This window comes from Lemur catta, chromosome 9 (genome assembly GCF_020740605.2).
Source record: "Lemur catta isolate mLemCat1 chromosome 9, mLemCat1.pri, whole genome shotgun sequence".
NCBI classification, from domain to species: Eukaryota; Metazoa; Chordata; class Mammalia; order Primates; family Lemuridae; genus Lemur; species Lemur catta.
The window spans coordinates 95,390,882-95,405,669 of NC_059136.1; the positions used below are offsets into that span (position 1 = coordinate 95,390,882).

A 14,788-nucleotide genomic window follows, 5' to 3' on the forward strand; every position below is an offset into this window, starting at 1 on the left:
CAACAACTGGTGTTGAGTAAACAGATATTCACTTGCAAAAGAATGAAGTTGAACCCTTATCTTACATCATATGCAGATATTAACTAAAAATGGATTAAAGACCTAAATATAATACCTAAATCCATTAAATTCCTAGGTGAAAACAGGGGAAAACTTCAGGATATCAAATTTGGCAATGATTTCTTACATATGACACCCAAATCACAGGCAACAAAAACAAAAGGAGACAAGTGGGGCTACATCAAACGTAAAAACTTCTGCACAGCAAAGGAAACAATCAACAGTGTGAACAGGCAACCTACAGCATTGCAGAAAATGTTTTCAAATCATGTATCCAATAAGGGATTAATATCCAGAAAATATAAGAAACTCCTACAGCTCAACAACAGACAACCCAATTAAAAAATAGAAAAAGGGCTCAAGTAGACAATTCTTCAAAGAATATATACAGATAGCCAAAAAGCCTATAAAAATTCAACATCACTAATTATTACAGAAATACAGTGGAAAACCACCTCACACCCATTAGGATAGACAATATCAATAAAAGAAAAAACAAGTGTTGGGGAGAATGCAGAGAAATTGGAACCCTTGTGTGCTGTTGGTGGGAATGTAAAATGGTGCAACTAATATGAAAACAGCATGGAAATTCCTCAAAAATTAAAAATAGGATTACCATATGATCCAACAATCCTATTTCTGGGTATATATCCAAAAGAATTCAAAGTAGAATTTCAGAGATATTTATATTTGTACACCTATGTTCATCACAACACTATTCACGATAGCTAAGAGGTGGAAGCAATCCAAACATCCATTGCCAGATGAATGGATAAAGAAATTGTGGTATATATATACAATGAAGTATTATGCAGTCTTAAAAAGGAAGGGAATCCTGTTGCATGCTAGGCCATGGATAAATCTTGGGAACATTACTTTTAGTAAAATAATCCAGTCACGAAAGGACAAATATTGTATGATTACACTCATGATGTATCTAAAGTAGTTAAAATCAAAGAAACAGAAAGTAGAAAGGTGGTTGCCAAGGGCTAGGAGGGGAGAAAGGAGAATTAGTATTTAATGGGTATAGAGTTCCAGCTTTGTAAGATGCAAAAGTTCTAGAGACCTGCTGCACAAGAATATAAATACACTAACATTCCTGAACTGCACATTTAAAAATGTTTAAGATGGTAAATTTAATGTCTGTGTTAGTTATCACAATTAAAAGTAAAAATTTTAAAAAATAGCTCACACAGCCTGAGAGCCCACTTTTGGTCAGTTTTCTTAGCAACCCTTATGCTATATAGGAAATAATTCCATAATTACAAAACATATTTTTTCAGGTACATATGATAGTAAACTCATAAACCAGGTAGACTCTTTTATAGTTCCTTTTGCCTTAAATGACAAATATTACTGTAACTCTTTATAAGCTTAAAGGAACAAAATATGGCAAAAAAAAAATATTAATCCAGCTTTCCTTATTTGTACCACCTATAACTGGTATGTCTATCTCTAGTGAAGGTGTTGCTTGTCTGTAATGATATCACTTCAGACACAGCATTAATCTTTGCTAGAATACTAGGTAACAATATGGCTATGGTCAGTTATCATTTACTGTATGTACTGCTGACCTAGATAACTAAAGGCTTGCCAAGTTTAAAGACAGCACATGACAGGGTATGGTTAGAATACCAAGCCATGTGCAAAAACTGAAAAGAAAAATGTTTATTAATAAACCAAAAGTACCAAGCACTACAGAGAAGGCAAGTAAAATCAGTATGTATTTGCTGAGTATGCCTTCTTTGAGCAGAATTTTATAGTTAAAACAGAGAGAGGAAAAAGCAAAAAGTGACCTCTGCATCATTATTAACAGTGGCTAAGAACACGGCACCAGGTGAATATCTCCTCGGGTGAAAGGAAGAATGGTGAGAACAATGCTTATAAATGGTGAGAGAAATGCTTATAAGTGGTAAAAACAATGTTCATGCAAGCCTAACTAGGTCTATTCATGTCTTTTCAAAAATATCTTAACTTTAGAAACTTAAGAAGAATTTATCACACCTTATTTAAAAACCACAAATGAATTAGGAGTCTGTGCAAATCTTTTAGCAGTTTATGTTCTCTCAAAAAGCTACACAGGTTGTAGGTACCTAAGACTAATGTGTGATAATACTTATTATTACTTATTTCTTTAGAAAACTAAGCTATCACATTTTTGATAGAACTTAACTTGGACTGGAGAAAAATCTATTTTTACCAATTGTCCATTTAATAATTCTCATATACCCTTATCCCATTCTCTTCCAAAGCTGGGGCCAACAGACCCAAGAGCAGACGGTTCTTATGGACAGTCACCCTGAATTCTTGTGGTGGGGAGCAGTGACTCCCTAACCCTGAGTAGATCAAGAGCCTACTCTCAGTCATATTTATACAAGGCTTGAACACATCTCCACTTTTGGCCAAACATTTAGAAAGTCATTGAGCAGTTATGTCTTCATTTCCTGATCAAATAGATAAATTTTCAAAAATAAGGCAGCATCTGGTGGGCAAAATACACATTGACTTGCAATTCTTAGCCCTGGATTAATTTCATTTGACAGTCAATTTTCTCATGATTTTCTAAGAATTAATTTCCTTATTTTGATTAAGAGGCATTTCAGCTGACCTTCTAACAGGACTAACTGTTGACCAGAACATATTCCTGAATGCCAGCATGTGAAACAACTAAAAAGCATTTAGACGCAGCTGCCACACCAGAGAGGTAGCTGATAGGAAACTAGCAGTCCTTATTCATTCATTTACTCACTTATACATTTACTCATCATATACTTATTGAGTTCCCTGTCCTTCAGCATTTAGGCAAACAGGTTTTATTTGTGTGTCCTAGAGTTCGATCTTCCCCACCTGGAAGGACAGGGTGTCCTTTATTTAAAATAGGAAATTCTCGACAGATTTCCCCATCTTCTTGATCCCGTGCCAACCATCGTTGAACAGGTATATAAAACTGAGTTCCAGAATTCATGTTCTGCAATTGTACCTACAATAACAATAATATTACTTGCAAAAAATGTAGGAATGTTTTATCACAGAGACAAATAAAAGTTTTTTCTCCAAGTCTGCCACTTAGCTCAAAAATCTATTTTTTATATGAGAAATTCATTACTTGACAGGAAAAGGGATAATTTCTTCTTTTACTACCATCTCAAGTACAATGACATTTCTTTTCTCTATCTCAAAATTTGTCTATATCTATTTATTCATTTATTTTTTTTTTTTTTTAGAGACAGGTCTCATTATGTTGCCCAGGCTGGTCTTGAACTCCTGGGCTCAAGTAATCCTCTTGAGCAGCTGCACCTAAATTTTTCTATTTCTAATTTCTCTATTTTGAAATGTTTATATTAAACATGCCAATTTCCTCCCAAATTTTATGTCATTAATATTTTCCTATTTAAAAAGAGACAGTTTCCACCTCTCAGAAATTTTGTCCTTTAAAATGATTTTATAAAAGATTAGCATGAGGTTAAATTTTATATACTACAGATTCAAACTGATACAGATTCAAACAGATTCAAACTGTTCCCTCCTTGGATCCTTAGCAATGAATAAAAATCAAATAATAATTATTTATTTGGGTACCTATTATATAACATATTATATCTATTTGTCCTGAAGTTAAGCAAGAATGTTAATAAATTCTGGTAGAAACTGGAAAAAGTAAAAAATCATCAAAAAGCAGAAATTATGTTTTCTGATTCTAAAACCTCGCCCTTCATGAGTAGGGTACCATTATTCTTTTAAAAGCTTCAGTGAGGTGTTATTTTATCTGATAAATTAATCTTACTCCCTTTAAAATGCCTTAAATCAGAGATTTTCAACTTTACTGTGTTTTAAAAATCACCTTGTTAAAAAGGTAGATTTTCAGCACCCAATCCTACTAAGCTTTGTGGGTCTTGGACAGGTCCAGCAATTCACTTTTTTTCTTTTTTAGAAACAGGGTCTCACTGTGTTGCCCAGGCTGGAGTGCAGTGGCACAACTGTAGTTCACTGCAGCCTCAAACTCCTGGGCTCAAGAAATCCTCCTTAGTCTTGAGTAGCTAGGACTACAGGTGTGTGTCACTATGCCTGGCTAATTTTTTATTTTTTTGCTAGAGATGGGGTTTCACTATGTTGCCTAGGCTGGTCTCAAACTCCTGGCCTCAAGTGATCTTCCTGCCTTGGCCTGCTGAAGTGGAAATTCACATTTATAAATGCACATCAACTGTGATTCTGATGCAGTGTTACTTTTAGAAAAGGTTCCTAAGAACCACAGAGAATAACTATTGGTTTTCAAAGCCATTCTTAGCCTGATTTTTATATCATTTGTTTACAATACAATATAATCTTTTCAGATCACCTAACAGTTGTCTCAGTATCCCAGCTTCATAATGAATGTAATCTTGCTTAATGGTTATCAATCAAATGAGATGGCAGGAGGATTAATGATAATTTTGATTAGTTTAGCTTACTGAGAGTGAAACAAGATATTATTAATATTATATATGATCACTTAAGAATTAATTTGAATATCATACTTCAAAAGTTCTATATAGCACAAAAGAGAGCATTATTTCACATAGAAGCCAGGCAGTAACTGTGAATTTTGAAATCTGACCTCTTCATTCTGTATTTTCATAAAGTGAGTTTTATTTTGTCATTCTGCTTCAGACTCCTTCATAACTTTAATGTAAAAATGGCATTATTAACAACTATATATTCCTGCTAATGGAATTTTATAAATCTGTTTTTAAGGAATTATTCATCTTCCATGAATTTCTAATTAATTTTTTCATATATCATAAAACCACAGAAGAGCAAGTTTGCCAAGAATATTAGGAATATGGCTAGCTGTTCTTTGCATTTTGAAAACTTGTTTAGTTAAAGATCATTTATTTTGAAGTGACAGAAGATGTAAATACACCATACACAAAAATGGATGACAAGCTGGAGATGATTTCCAATGCTGGAGATCTGCATTTTCTGGCAATCATGGCAATAAGTAGAATTTTTATTCTCAACAATGTAGAAAATTTAGGCCTTTTCTTTTTCTTTTTTCTCTTAAAAATACTCAAGGGGCATTATCTTGCTTAGCATGAATAGACTAAATTTCAGGGCCGGTATTCAAGTCTAGTAGATTTTTACAACACAATGGTCTATCTTTACAATCTTTCTGAAGCAAATGACACACAGCTAGTCATCTTTTCATCAGTAGTGCAACTCTATCAAGAAGCTATATGAGTTTATCCAGAGTCCCAATAATTTTGTTTTCTTTGTGGAAAGGTGAAAGGATTATTTGGTTGAAGTGTTTCCCTCAATCAATTATGGATTAATTAATTAATAAGGGCATATGATACTGCTGCCTTGAAGAATGCCCTGACTAAAAAGGTCCAGGTTTGATTCCATCAGTTCACAATAGGCATGAAATGCCTCCTACAGAGCTGATTCCTGAGATGAATTTGTAGAGGATTTTGCAAAGGATGGGAAGGTGTTGATATATCCTTACCTCCTTACAGTGCCAGGAAGGGGAGCATCCACAGTTGGTATGACCAATACGAATCTTAAAGAGTGTTCCAATGTCTCCAACTGTGATCTATAGAGAGCCAAGGAAAAAATTTTCAATGTAATTTCACAAAATCCACTTAAAAACAGCTTAGATCAAGACATTATATACTGATAAAGGGGTCAGTTCATCAAAAAGATGTAAAGAATTATAAACAGGTGCACACCTAACACAAAAGCACTGAAATGTAATAAGCAAAATTTAACAAAACTGAATGGAGAAATAGACAGTCTATGATAATAGTTGGAGACTTCAACACCACACAAACAGAGAAAAAATATAAGGAAACAAAGGACTTGAATATTACATACCAACTGAACCTAACATCTATATAACATTCCATCCAACAACAGAAAATTCTTTTCAGATGCACATGAACATTTGCCAGGATAAATCACATTATGTAACAAAACAAATCTTGAAAATTTAAAAAGACAAGTCATCCAGAGTCTCTTGTCCAAACACAATGGAATGAAGCTAGAAATCAATACTAGAAGGAAAAGTGAAAAATTCAAATATGTATAAATTAAACAACACACTCTTAAGCAACAAATAGGTCAAAAAAAGAAATTATAGCAAAATTAAATACTTTGAGATGAATGTAAACAAAAACACAACATACAAAAACATATGGAATACAATGAAAGCAGAGCTCAGAAGGAAACTTATAGCTGTAAACACCTTCACTAAAAAAGAAGAAAAATCTAAAGTAAATAACCTAACTTTACATCTTAAGGAAATAGAAAAGAAAGAGCAAACTAAATCCTAAGCTAGCATAAGGAAGGAAATAATAAACATTAGAGTGATGATAAACAAAATAGAGACTATAAAAATAATAAAATTAATGAAACCAAAAGTTGGTTCTTAAAAAAAGGTCAACAAAATTAACAGACTTTTAGCTAGCCTAAGTAAGGAAAAAAAGAGAGAATTGCTAAAATCAGAAATAAAGCAGGGATATTGCTACTGACTTTACAAAAATAAAAAGGATTGTAAAGAATGCTATAACACCTGTATACCAACAAATTAGATAACCTAGATTAAATGGAAAAAAATCCCTAGAAACAAAAAAACCACCAAAACTGACTCAAGAAGAAATAGAAAATATGAATAGGCCTATCTCAAATAAACAGATTGAATCAGTATCAAAAACCTCCCAAATGAAATGAAGCCTAGGACTGAAGTCTTCACTGGTGAAATCTACCAAATATTTAAAGAATAATTAACACCAATTCATCCCAAACTCTTCCCCAAAAATAGAAGAGGTGGAAACCCTTCTTAACTCATTCTGCATGGTCAGCATTATGCTGATAACAAAGCCAAAGACGTAAATAGAAAAAACTACAAACCAAAACCCCTCATAAATGCAGATGCAAAAATCTTCAATAAAACTAGCAAATTAAATCCAGAAGCATAATAAAAGGATTATACACTATAATCATCTGGGATTCATCCCAGGAATGGAGATTGGTTCAACATAAAATACCACTGTAATATACTATATAAATAGAATGAATGGGGGGACACATAATCATCTCAATTGATACAAAAAAACCACCTGTGACAAAATCCAACACCCTTTCATGATAAAAACGTTCAACAAACTAGGAATAGAAAAGAATTTCCTGGATACGATAAAGGACATGAAAAACCCATAGATAATATCATGCTCAGTGGTGGAAGACTGAAAGCTTTACCTCAAATCAGGAACAAGACAAGGATACAAGTTTTTGCCACTTTTATTCAACACTGTACTCAAAGAGGGCAAGGCAACAGAAAGAGTTTAAATGTAGGTAGCAGCACTCAGAAAAAAGAAGCATCAAATTATGAAAATAGTTTCCTGTGGGAGAGGGAAATGGGAATGAGGGGTTAAAGGTGCTCCTTTCATATTGCAGAATTGAACATGACTTAGCCCTATAAACTATATAAATGTATAATTCAATTTAAAAGTAAACATGAAACACTAAAATAGCAAAACAACAAAAACAGCTCAGACTCCTTTTGCTATAGTCATTTCTCAAATTATTTCTTACTCATGCAAAAGAAGTCAATTGTTTACTTTTACTTATAATGACCATCAACACGAGAAAGAGTTTCTTTAAATATTGACTCATATAGAAAGTATGGAAAGGATAGTTTAAACTAATCTAATGGGAACAATGGTTCCAAGTGGTTCAGCCTCTCCTGTGGCATGTGTGGGCCAAGTACACAGGTTGTAGTAAACCAAACATCCAGGATCACATTGAGGTGGCTGTCCTGTGAAGACTTAAGGTACTTAAGGACACCTTTCCTTATCGTGATTTTATTCTCTGTCTCCACCTGGTTCAAACCAATCCTTCTATGTATCCAGTCATTCATTCAACAGATATTATTAGGCCCCTATAAAGTACTAGCTGCTTGACCAATTTCAAGACTTTCCCTTGATTGATGCTATTTCTGGTTTCAGTTTAAGAACATTGCACTGGTCTCCCCTGCTTTGTAGTTGTTACCTCTGTTTCTCTCTTGATCCTGATGTTAGTGTGTCTAGGCATGGTCTAATAACTTGACAACAACTAATAACTAATAAAAATAACTAATAACTTGATGACTGTCCTTATTTGATAATTTTATTTTGCCCTTTTTGACTTGACTTTGAGCCTTATCTACAGAACCAGAAAGGCATAAGTCCTTGCTCCTGACAGCTACCCATATAAAAACAGTAAATGTTGACTCTCCAATACTTCTCTCTAGCTATTGTCTCTTCCCATATTGTAGATTTACTTGTATTAAATCTTCTTGAGCAAAAACTTCCATAAATTACTTTTGATTGATCTACAGGGCACATGGTGTTACAATAGCAAGAGCCCAGTTTCATAGAATGGATTCATTCCAAAGTACCTACCAGCTGTGTCACTTATATTAACAGGTTTTATTCAGTTTTATTACTTACAGTAAATATGTCTTCATGGCCATCCTGAAATTGAGCTCCATCTGTTCCATAAAGATATATGGGGGCTGAACTTCTATGTTGTCCATATAGTATAATATAAATCTGTGAGCTGGTCCCTGCATTTGGCAAGTCACTGGTGATTATGGAAACGTTCCATTTACTATCTATAAAAACACAAATAATACACAGCACTATGGCAACTTACAGATACAGAACACTCAGAACAAGAGGTCGTCATAAAGCTAGGAGAATTCAGGATAGGTATAACTTACTCTTATTTATCTCCTCTGAAAAAGTGCCGTAGCAGAGGATTTAGGCTTGGTACTCAGTGAAATTACTATGTCTCACAATGTGACTATGAGTATATTTCCTAGAAAATCTTTAATAAGGTGGCCAGAGATACCATTACACTATTACAGTTGGTCATGCCTGGATTCCAAGAATAACTATATATTAATAATTTCTCTGAAGCTCCCAGGGTTTTACCAAATATCTCCAATATTCTTAGCTCTAACATGTAGTATGTGCGTTCAGAATTATACTTAAGATTTTTTTGAATTTAGTTATTTATTTTCCAAAATAAAAAAATTGTGCAATAATTTATATAAGAATAGAAATGAGAATCAGATGAGTTAGAATTTGAGAAGTCATCTGTTATAATTTCTTCATTTTAAGTATCCCCAATTAACAGATGAAGTAACTGAGTTCCACAAGCACTAAGCAAATTTTTATATCACCCAGAAACAAATGAAAACAATGCTAGAAAATATGTGGTTCATTGTGAATATAACTGAGACTACCATTATAGCACATTAATATAGAGGTATGATATAACTTCTTACAATTTCAATTTAATTTTGCCTGATTTCCTTAGAGCAAACATCAGCTGATCTATAAGGAAAGTGAAGCAATGAAAACTTAGGGAACACACTGAAGTTTATCTAAAAGAAGAATACAAGGCAACAAAATTCAGACTACAGACATAAAATGACATCCTACTCATTAGATTGTGATTTCCTCTCTCCCAAGTTTGAACTAAAGTATATTTGCCATTTCAATCATTCAAATAAGTAACCGAAGTCTAGAATTAAATTTTATTTATATGGTATAATAAATATGTGTTAATGTGTGTTTGTAAAAATCTATTTTAAAACAGAAAATTCTCTTATTTGTTCTAGACATAGTAAAAAGCCATATTAGTCTACCAAATCATCTTGGTAGACAATCAGTTAGTAAATAAAAACATAATTTTAAAAAATTAGTACAGGATGATAACCTATCTTTAGCAACAGCAGAAGCAGTTAAATTGCAATTATAAACTATACAGCTGGGAAAATTCTAGATATTTTCTATAAAATAGTATGTTAGTGTTTGTTTGAATAAAATAAAATAAAGCTCTTCAGCTTCTGCTCTCTTAGAAATGCAGCAAAAAAGTTCAGGGGAGAATCAATTCTTGCTAAATGTAGAAGGACCAAATCAATAGGGAAAGAAATTGCATTTTCCAACAACTAGGATGGAAAAGGATAAAAAGTGTAGGAATGGAAATAAGAATGAAAATAATGAAATACGATGGCTATTTACTATAGGTTTTTGCACTTCCCTCAATCATTAAACTCATTAAAACCTTAGCCCTATAAGTGAATACTATAAAAACTGGAACAAAATCTAGAGATCATGAACCAAGATTCATCTTTCAGTTTATAACTTACACTGTAATCAAGTGAAAGCCAACAAGTCATTGAGTCATTACTAGGTGTCCAGAGCCTAGGGAGGAGTAGATAAAAACCGTAAGATAATGTCTTTGTCCACCAATAGTTTATAATCTATGAGAGGTAATATTCCAACATACCAAAAAATTTAAAAATCAGAACATTCTTAATGTAATATTTTAGTGAGATAATGCCAGATCACAGAAAAACTAACAATGAAGAGGAGGGGGGGGAAGGGATGATGGTCACGGGAGGAAGGGGAGGACAAAGACAACAACAGGCCAAAAAAAAAGGAAAAAAGATATATCAGTAGAAATTAAACAAAGAAGGTACAAAACCTTATGCTATAATCTTTGTTAAGTAGAAGTCAAAAGGCAAGTGAGACAGATTTCAGAAATTTGTAGAGCATCTAACCTAGCTTTCTCAGAAATACTATGGAAGAAAGAAGGTGAGTAGACAAAATTCTAAAAATCTTCTTAATACTCATATCCCTATTAATCCCCAATTTCAAAAAGAGTGTGTTGAAGGGGTGAGTAAATGAACTCGAGAAAAGCAGAATGCCGGTAGTGGGCACATAGCTTGATGAAAGACTGAAATTACAATAACGCACAAAATAAATAGAAAAATTGAATAGTTCTAGATCTTCTAAAATATAATAATAAATTTATAGTTTAGCATTTTTTCACAAAGAACTTCAGGCCCAAATGGCTTCACTAATGAATTTTCTATCAAACATTTAAAAAAAAAACATTATCAATCTTACATAAACCCTTTGGAATAGCTCCCAACTCCATGTATGAGAAGAGCATAACTCTGATACCAAAATACAAAAACATAAGAAAACCACAGAGCAATAACCCTCATGAATGTAAATGAAAATATTCTCAACAAAATATCAGGAAATCAAGTGAACCACAATCTTTACATTTATTCCAGGAATGCAAAGCTTTTTAACATTTGAAATCGATTCACCATATTAGCAGAATACAGGAGAACCTGAAATGACACTCAGTATCATTACTCATTAGAGAAATGTGAATAAATTAAAACCACAGTGAGATAGAGTACTATATACAATAGAATAACTAAAATTAAAAACAATGAAAATACCAAGCTTGGTAAGAATGTAGAGCAATGGGACTCTCATGCATAACCAGAGGAAATGTGAAATGGTATAATAATACTTGGAAACAGTTTGGTAGTTTCTTGTAAAATTAAACAAACTTAACATATATCCATTAAATTCCATTATAGCAATTTACCCAAAGAAATAAAAACATACACACAAAAGACTTGTACAGGAATATTCATAGCAGGTTTATTCACAACAGCCAAAAATTGGAATAATCCAAATGTCCATCAATAGGTGTTATGAGTTAAATTCCGTCTCTAAAAAAGATATATTCAAGTCTTAACCTCTGGTACCTATAAATGTGGCTTTATTTTGAAATGGGGTTGTTAGGAACAGGTGGAGGTTGGCAGCCATAACCACAAGAAAAGAGGAGGGGGGCAAAATTGAGGAGGCCAATGAGGATCTAGAACCAAGCCTGCAACAGCAGGAAATTAAAGTTAGGGACTTTTCCCTACCAAGAGCCCATGCAAAAACTAGGAGTTCATGTCCAAAAGTAACCTTTTCCCCATTAACATACAGTAGCATAGTAAAAATCACACCCACCAGCACTATTACAGTTTACAAATTCCATGGCAACCCCTGGAAGTTACCATATAAGGATAAAATTGGAGCCCTTAGCTCTAAGAATATCCACCTTTTTACCAGAAAAATAATGACTATTCCACCTACCATTTAGCATGTAATAAGGTGTAAACATAAAAGTAAAAGTGTGGTAAAACCCCAGGATCTTCTCCACTCATGGAAACAGACCTGTTTCCCCTCAGAAAATGTACTTTCACTTTGTATACTGAAAGCCTGCAATAAAAGCTGCTTGCGTGGAAGTGCTAAGTATCTGTCATCACTCTCTTGCACCAGCCCTGCTTGTAATTCTTCCAAGCAAGGAGCCAAAGAACCAGAATGACACCCCTCAGAAATCAACCCTGACACAGTCACTACAGATATAATTAAGATATAAATTTAGAAGAGGTCATACAGGAGTAGTGTGGGTTCTTAATATAATATGACTTAGAAAAGAGACACACAAGGAAAATGCCATGTGAAGATGGAGGCAGATTAGGGGGATACATCTACAAACCAAGGAATGCCAAGAACTGCTAGAAACCACCAGAAGCTAGGAGAGACACACAGAACAGACTGCTCCTCAGAGAACTCAGAAGGAACCAACCTGCTGATATCTTGATTTCAGATTTCTAACCAACAGAACTATGCATGTATAAATTCTATTGTTTTAAGGCACCAATTTATAGTATTTTGTTACAATAGACCGAGGAAACTAAAAAAATTTTGGTAATAGGAAATGGGATGCTTCTGTAACAACTTAAAATGTAGAAGTGGCTTTGGAATTAGGAAATAAGTAGAGACTGGAAAATGTTTAAGGCACGTGCTGGAAAAACCCTAAATTGCCTTGAAGAGATTATTGCTAGAAATATGAATTTTAAGGTGCTTCTAGTGAGGTCTCAGATGGAAATTAGAAAGATGTTATGGGAAACTGGAAGAAAGTGATTCTTGCCATAAAGTTACAGAGAACTTGGCTGAATTGTGCTGTGTGGTTCACAGGATGGAAAGTAGAAATGTAAGTGATGAACTTGGATATTTACCTGAGTAGATTTCCAATCAAAGTGTGGAAAGTATGGCCTGGTTTTTTCTTGCTCCTCACTGAAAAATTCAAGAGGAAAGAGATAAATTGAGGAAGAAATTGTTGAGCAAAAAGGAAGCAGTACTTGATGACTTGGAAAATTCTCAACCTCCCTAGATATGCTCTGGAAATAGGGCCAAGGGTCTGCCTGGCCAACCTCCTGCTAAAGAGATGCAGTATATGATTTATTGATCCAATCAGCCACCTCAGCAGAAGCCAGGAATAGAGATGGAGTTATCCAGGAATGATCTGTAGAGAATCCTTTTGTCTAACAATGTGGATCACCTTAACATCCAAAGAAGACCAATAAGGTTTCGGAGAATTTTATTTCATCAGATAAAAGAAACAGAGATGTGACAAAGAATGCCTCTGAGGGCCAAAGAAAGTAGAGCCACTTCCCTGGTGTGCTGAGGTGGGACTGCTGCCCTAGCAAGGTCCAGAGAACAAAGCATTAAGTCATAGAATGTTATTCTAAGGCCTTGAAATCTAATGGAGTTGCCTTGCTAGGTTTCTAACTTGCTTGGAACATATGATGCCTTTTTTCCTTACTACTTCTTCCTTTTGGAATGAGAGTACCTATCCTATGTCTGCCCCACCATTGTATTTTGGAAGCAGATAATCTTTTTTCTAGTTTCACAGGTCTATGAATAGAGAGGAATTTTGGCCCAACATGGATTATACCCAGAGTCTCACTCATACCTGATTTAGATAATATATAAAATGAGATTTGGGACTTTGTGAAATTATAATATTTAGACAGGACTTTGAATTTAAAGTTGATGCTGGAATGACTAAGACTGTTGGGAATGCTGGGATGGGGATGCATTTTGCACACAAGAAGGACATGAATTTTCAGAATCTAGAAAGCAAACTCTTGTGGGTTGAACTTAGTGAAATATGACTAGCGCTCTTGTAAGAAAAGGAGAAGATACAGAGACAGAGACAGAGGGAAGTATGCCACATAAAGATGGAGGCAGAGATTTGAGCTATCTGGCTGCAAGCCAAAGAATGCCAAGGACTACAGGCAACCACCAGAAGCTAGAGAAGCAGAAGGATCTTCCCCTAGAGTCTTCAGCCTCTCCCTCCTCCACAAAGGTAACTGCTGTCCTGATTTCTAACACCATAGGTTAGTTTTTGCCTATATTTAAACTTTGCATAAATGGAATCATACAGTCTCTATTCTTTTGTGTCTGGCTCCTTTTGTTCAACATCATGTTTGTGAGATTCATCCATTTGCCTCTAGCAGTAGTTTGTTCATTTTCATTGCAGTGTATACCCACTGCATGCATACACAACTTATTTATCCATTCTACTCATGATGGACATGTGGGTGGTATCCAGTTTAGGGCTGTAACAAAAAATTCTATGAACATTTTATACATGTCCTTGTTACATATACATATGCATTTCTGTCAAGTATACATGTAGTAGAGGTACTGCTGGGTCACAGAGTATATGCATGATCCAGTTTAATAGATAATGCCAGATTTTTTTTTCAAAGTGTTCATACCAGTTTACACTCTGACCAGCAGTCGTTCCATTGCTTTGACCACACTTAGTATTGTTAGTCTTTTTTATTTTGCCATTCTGGTGAATGTGAATAGTGGTATAGAGTTTGCTTTTTGTTGTGGTAAAAAACATAACAAAATTTACAATCTTAACTATTTTTAAGTGTACAGTTCAGTAGTGTTAAGTATATTCATATTGTTGTGAAAAAGATCTTCAGAACTTTATCTTACAAAAGTGAAACTCTATACCCATTTAACAACTCCCTTTCCTTAGTCCC

At 34.2% G+C, this 14,788-nt stretch overlaps 1 protein-coding gene across 1 annotated transcript in view; it reads right to left on the reverse strand.

Annotated features, from left to right (window-relative positions):
• RP1 (RP1 axonemal microtubule associated) overlaps positions 1–14,788 on the reverse strand; it is a 310,551-nt gene that overhangs the window by 232,099 nt on the left and 63,664 nt on the right. The window contains exons 4-6 of the mRNA XM_045560987.1: positions 8,526–8,689; positions 5,543–5,629; positions 2,908–3,040 (exon numbers count right to left, since the gene is read on the reverse strand). Of these exons, the coding sequence (XP_045416943.1) occupies positions 2,908–3,040; positions 5,543–5,629; positions 8,526–8,689 (384 nt within the window). The remainder of the gene's footprint in view (positions 1–2,907; positions 3,041–5,542; positions 5,630–8,525; positions 8,690–14,788) is intronic.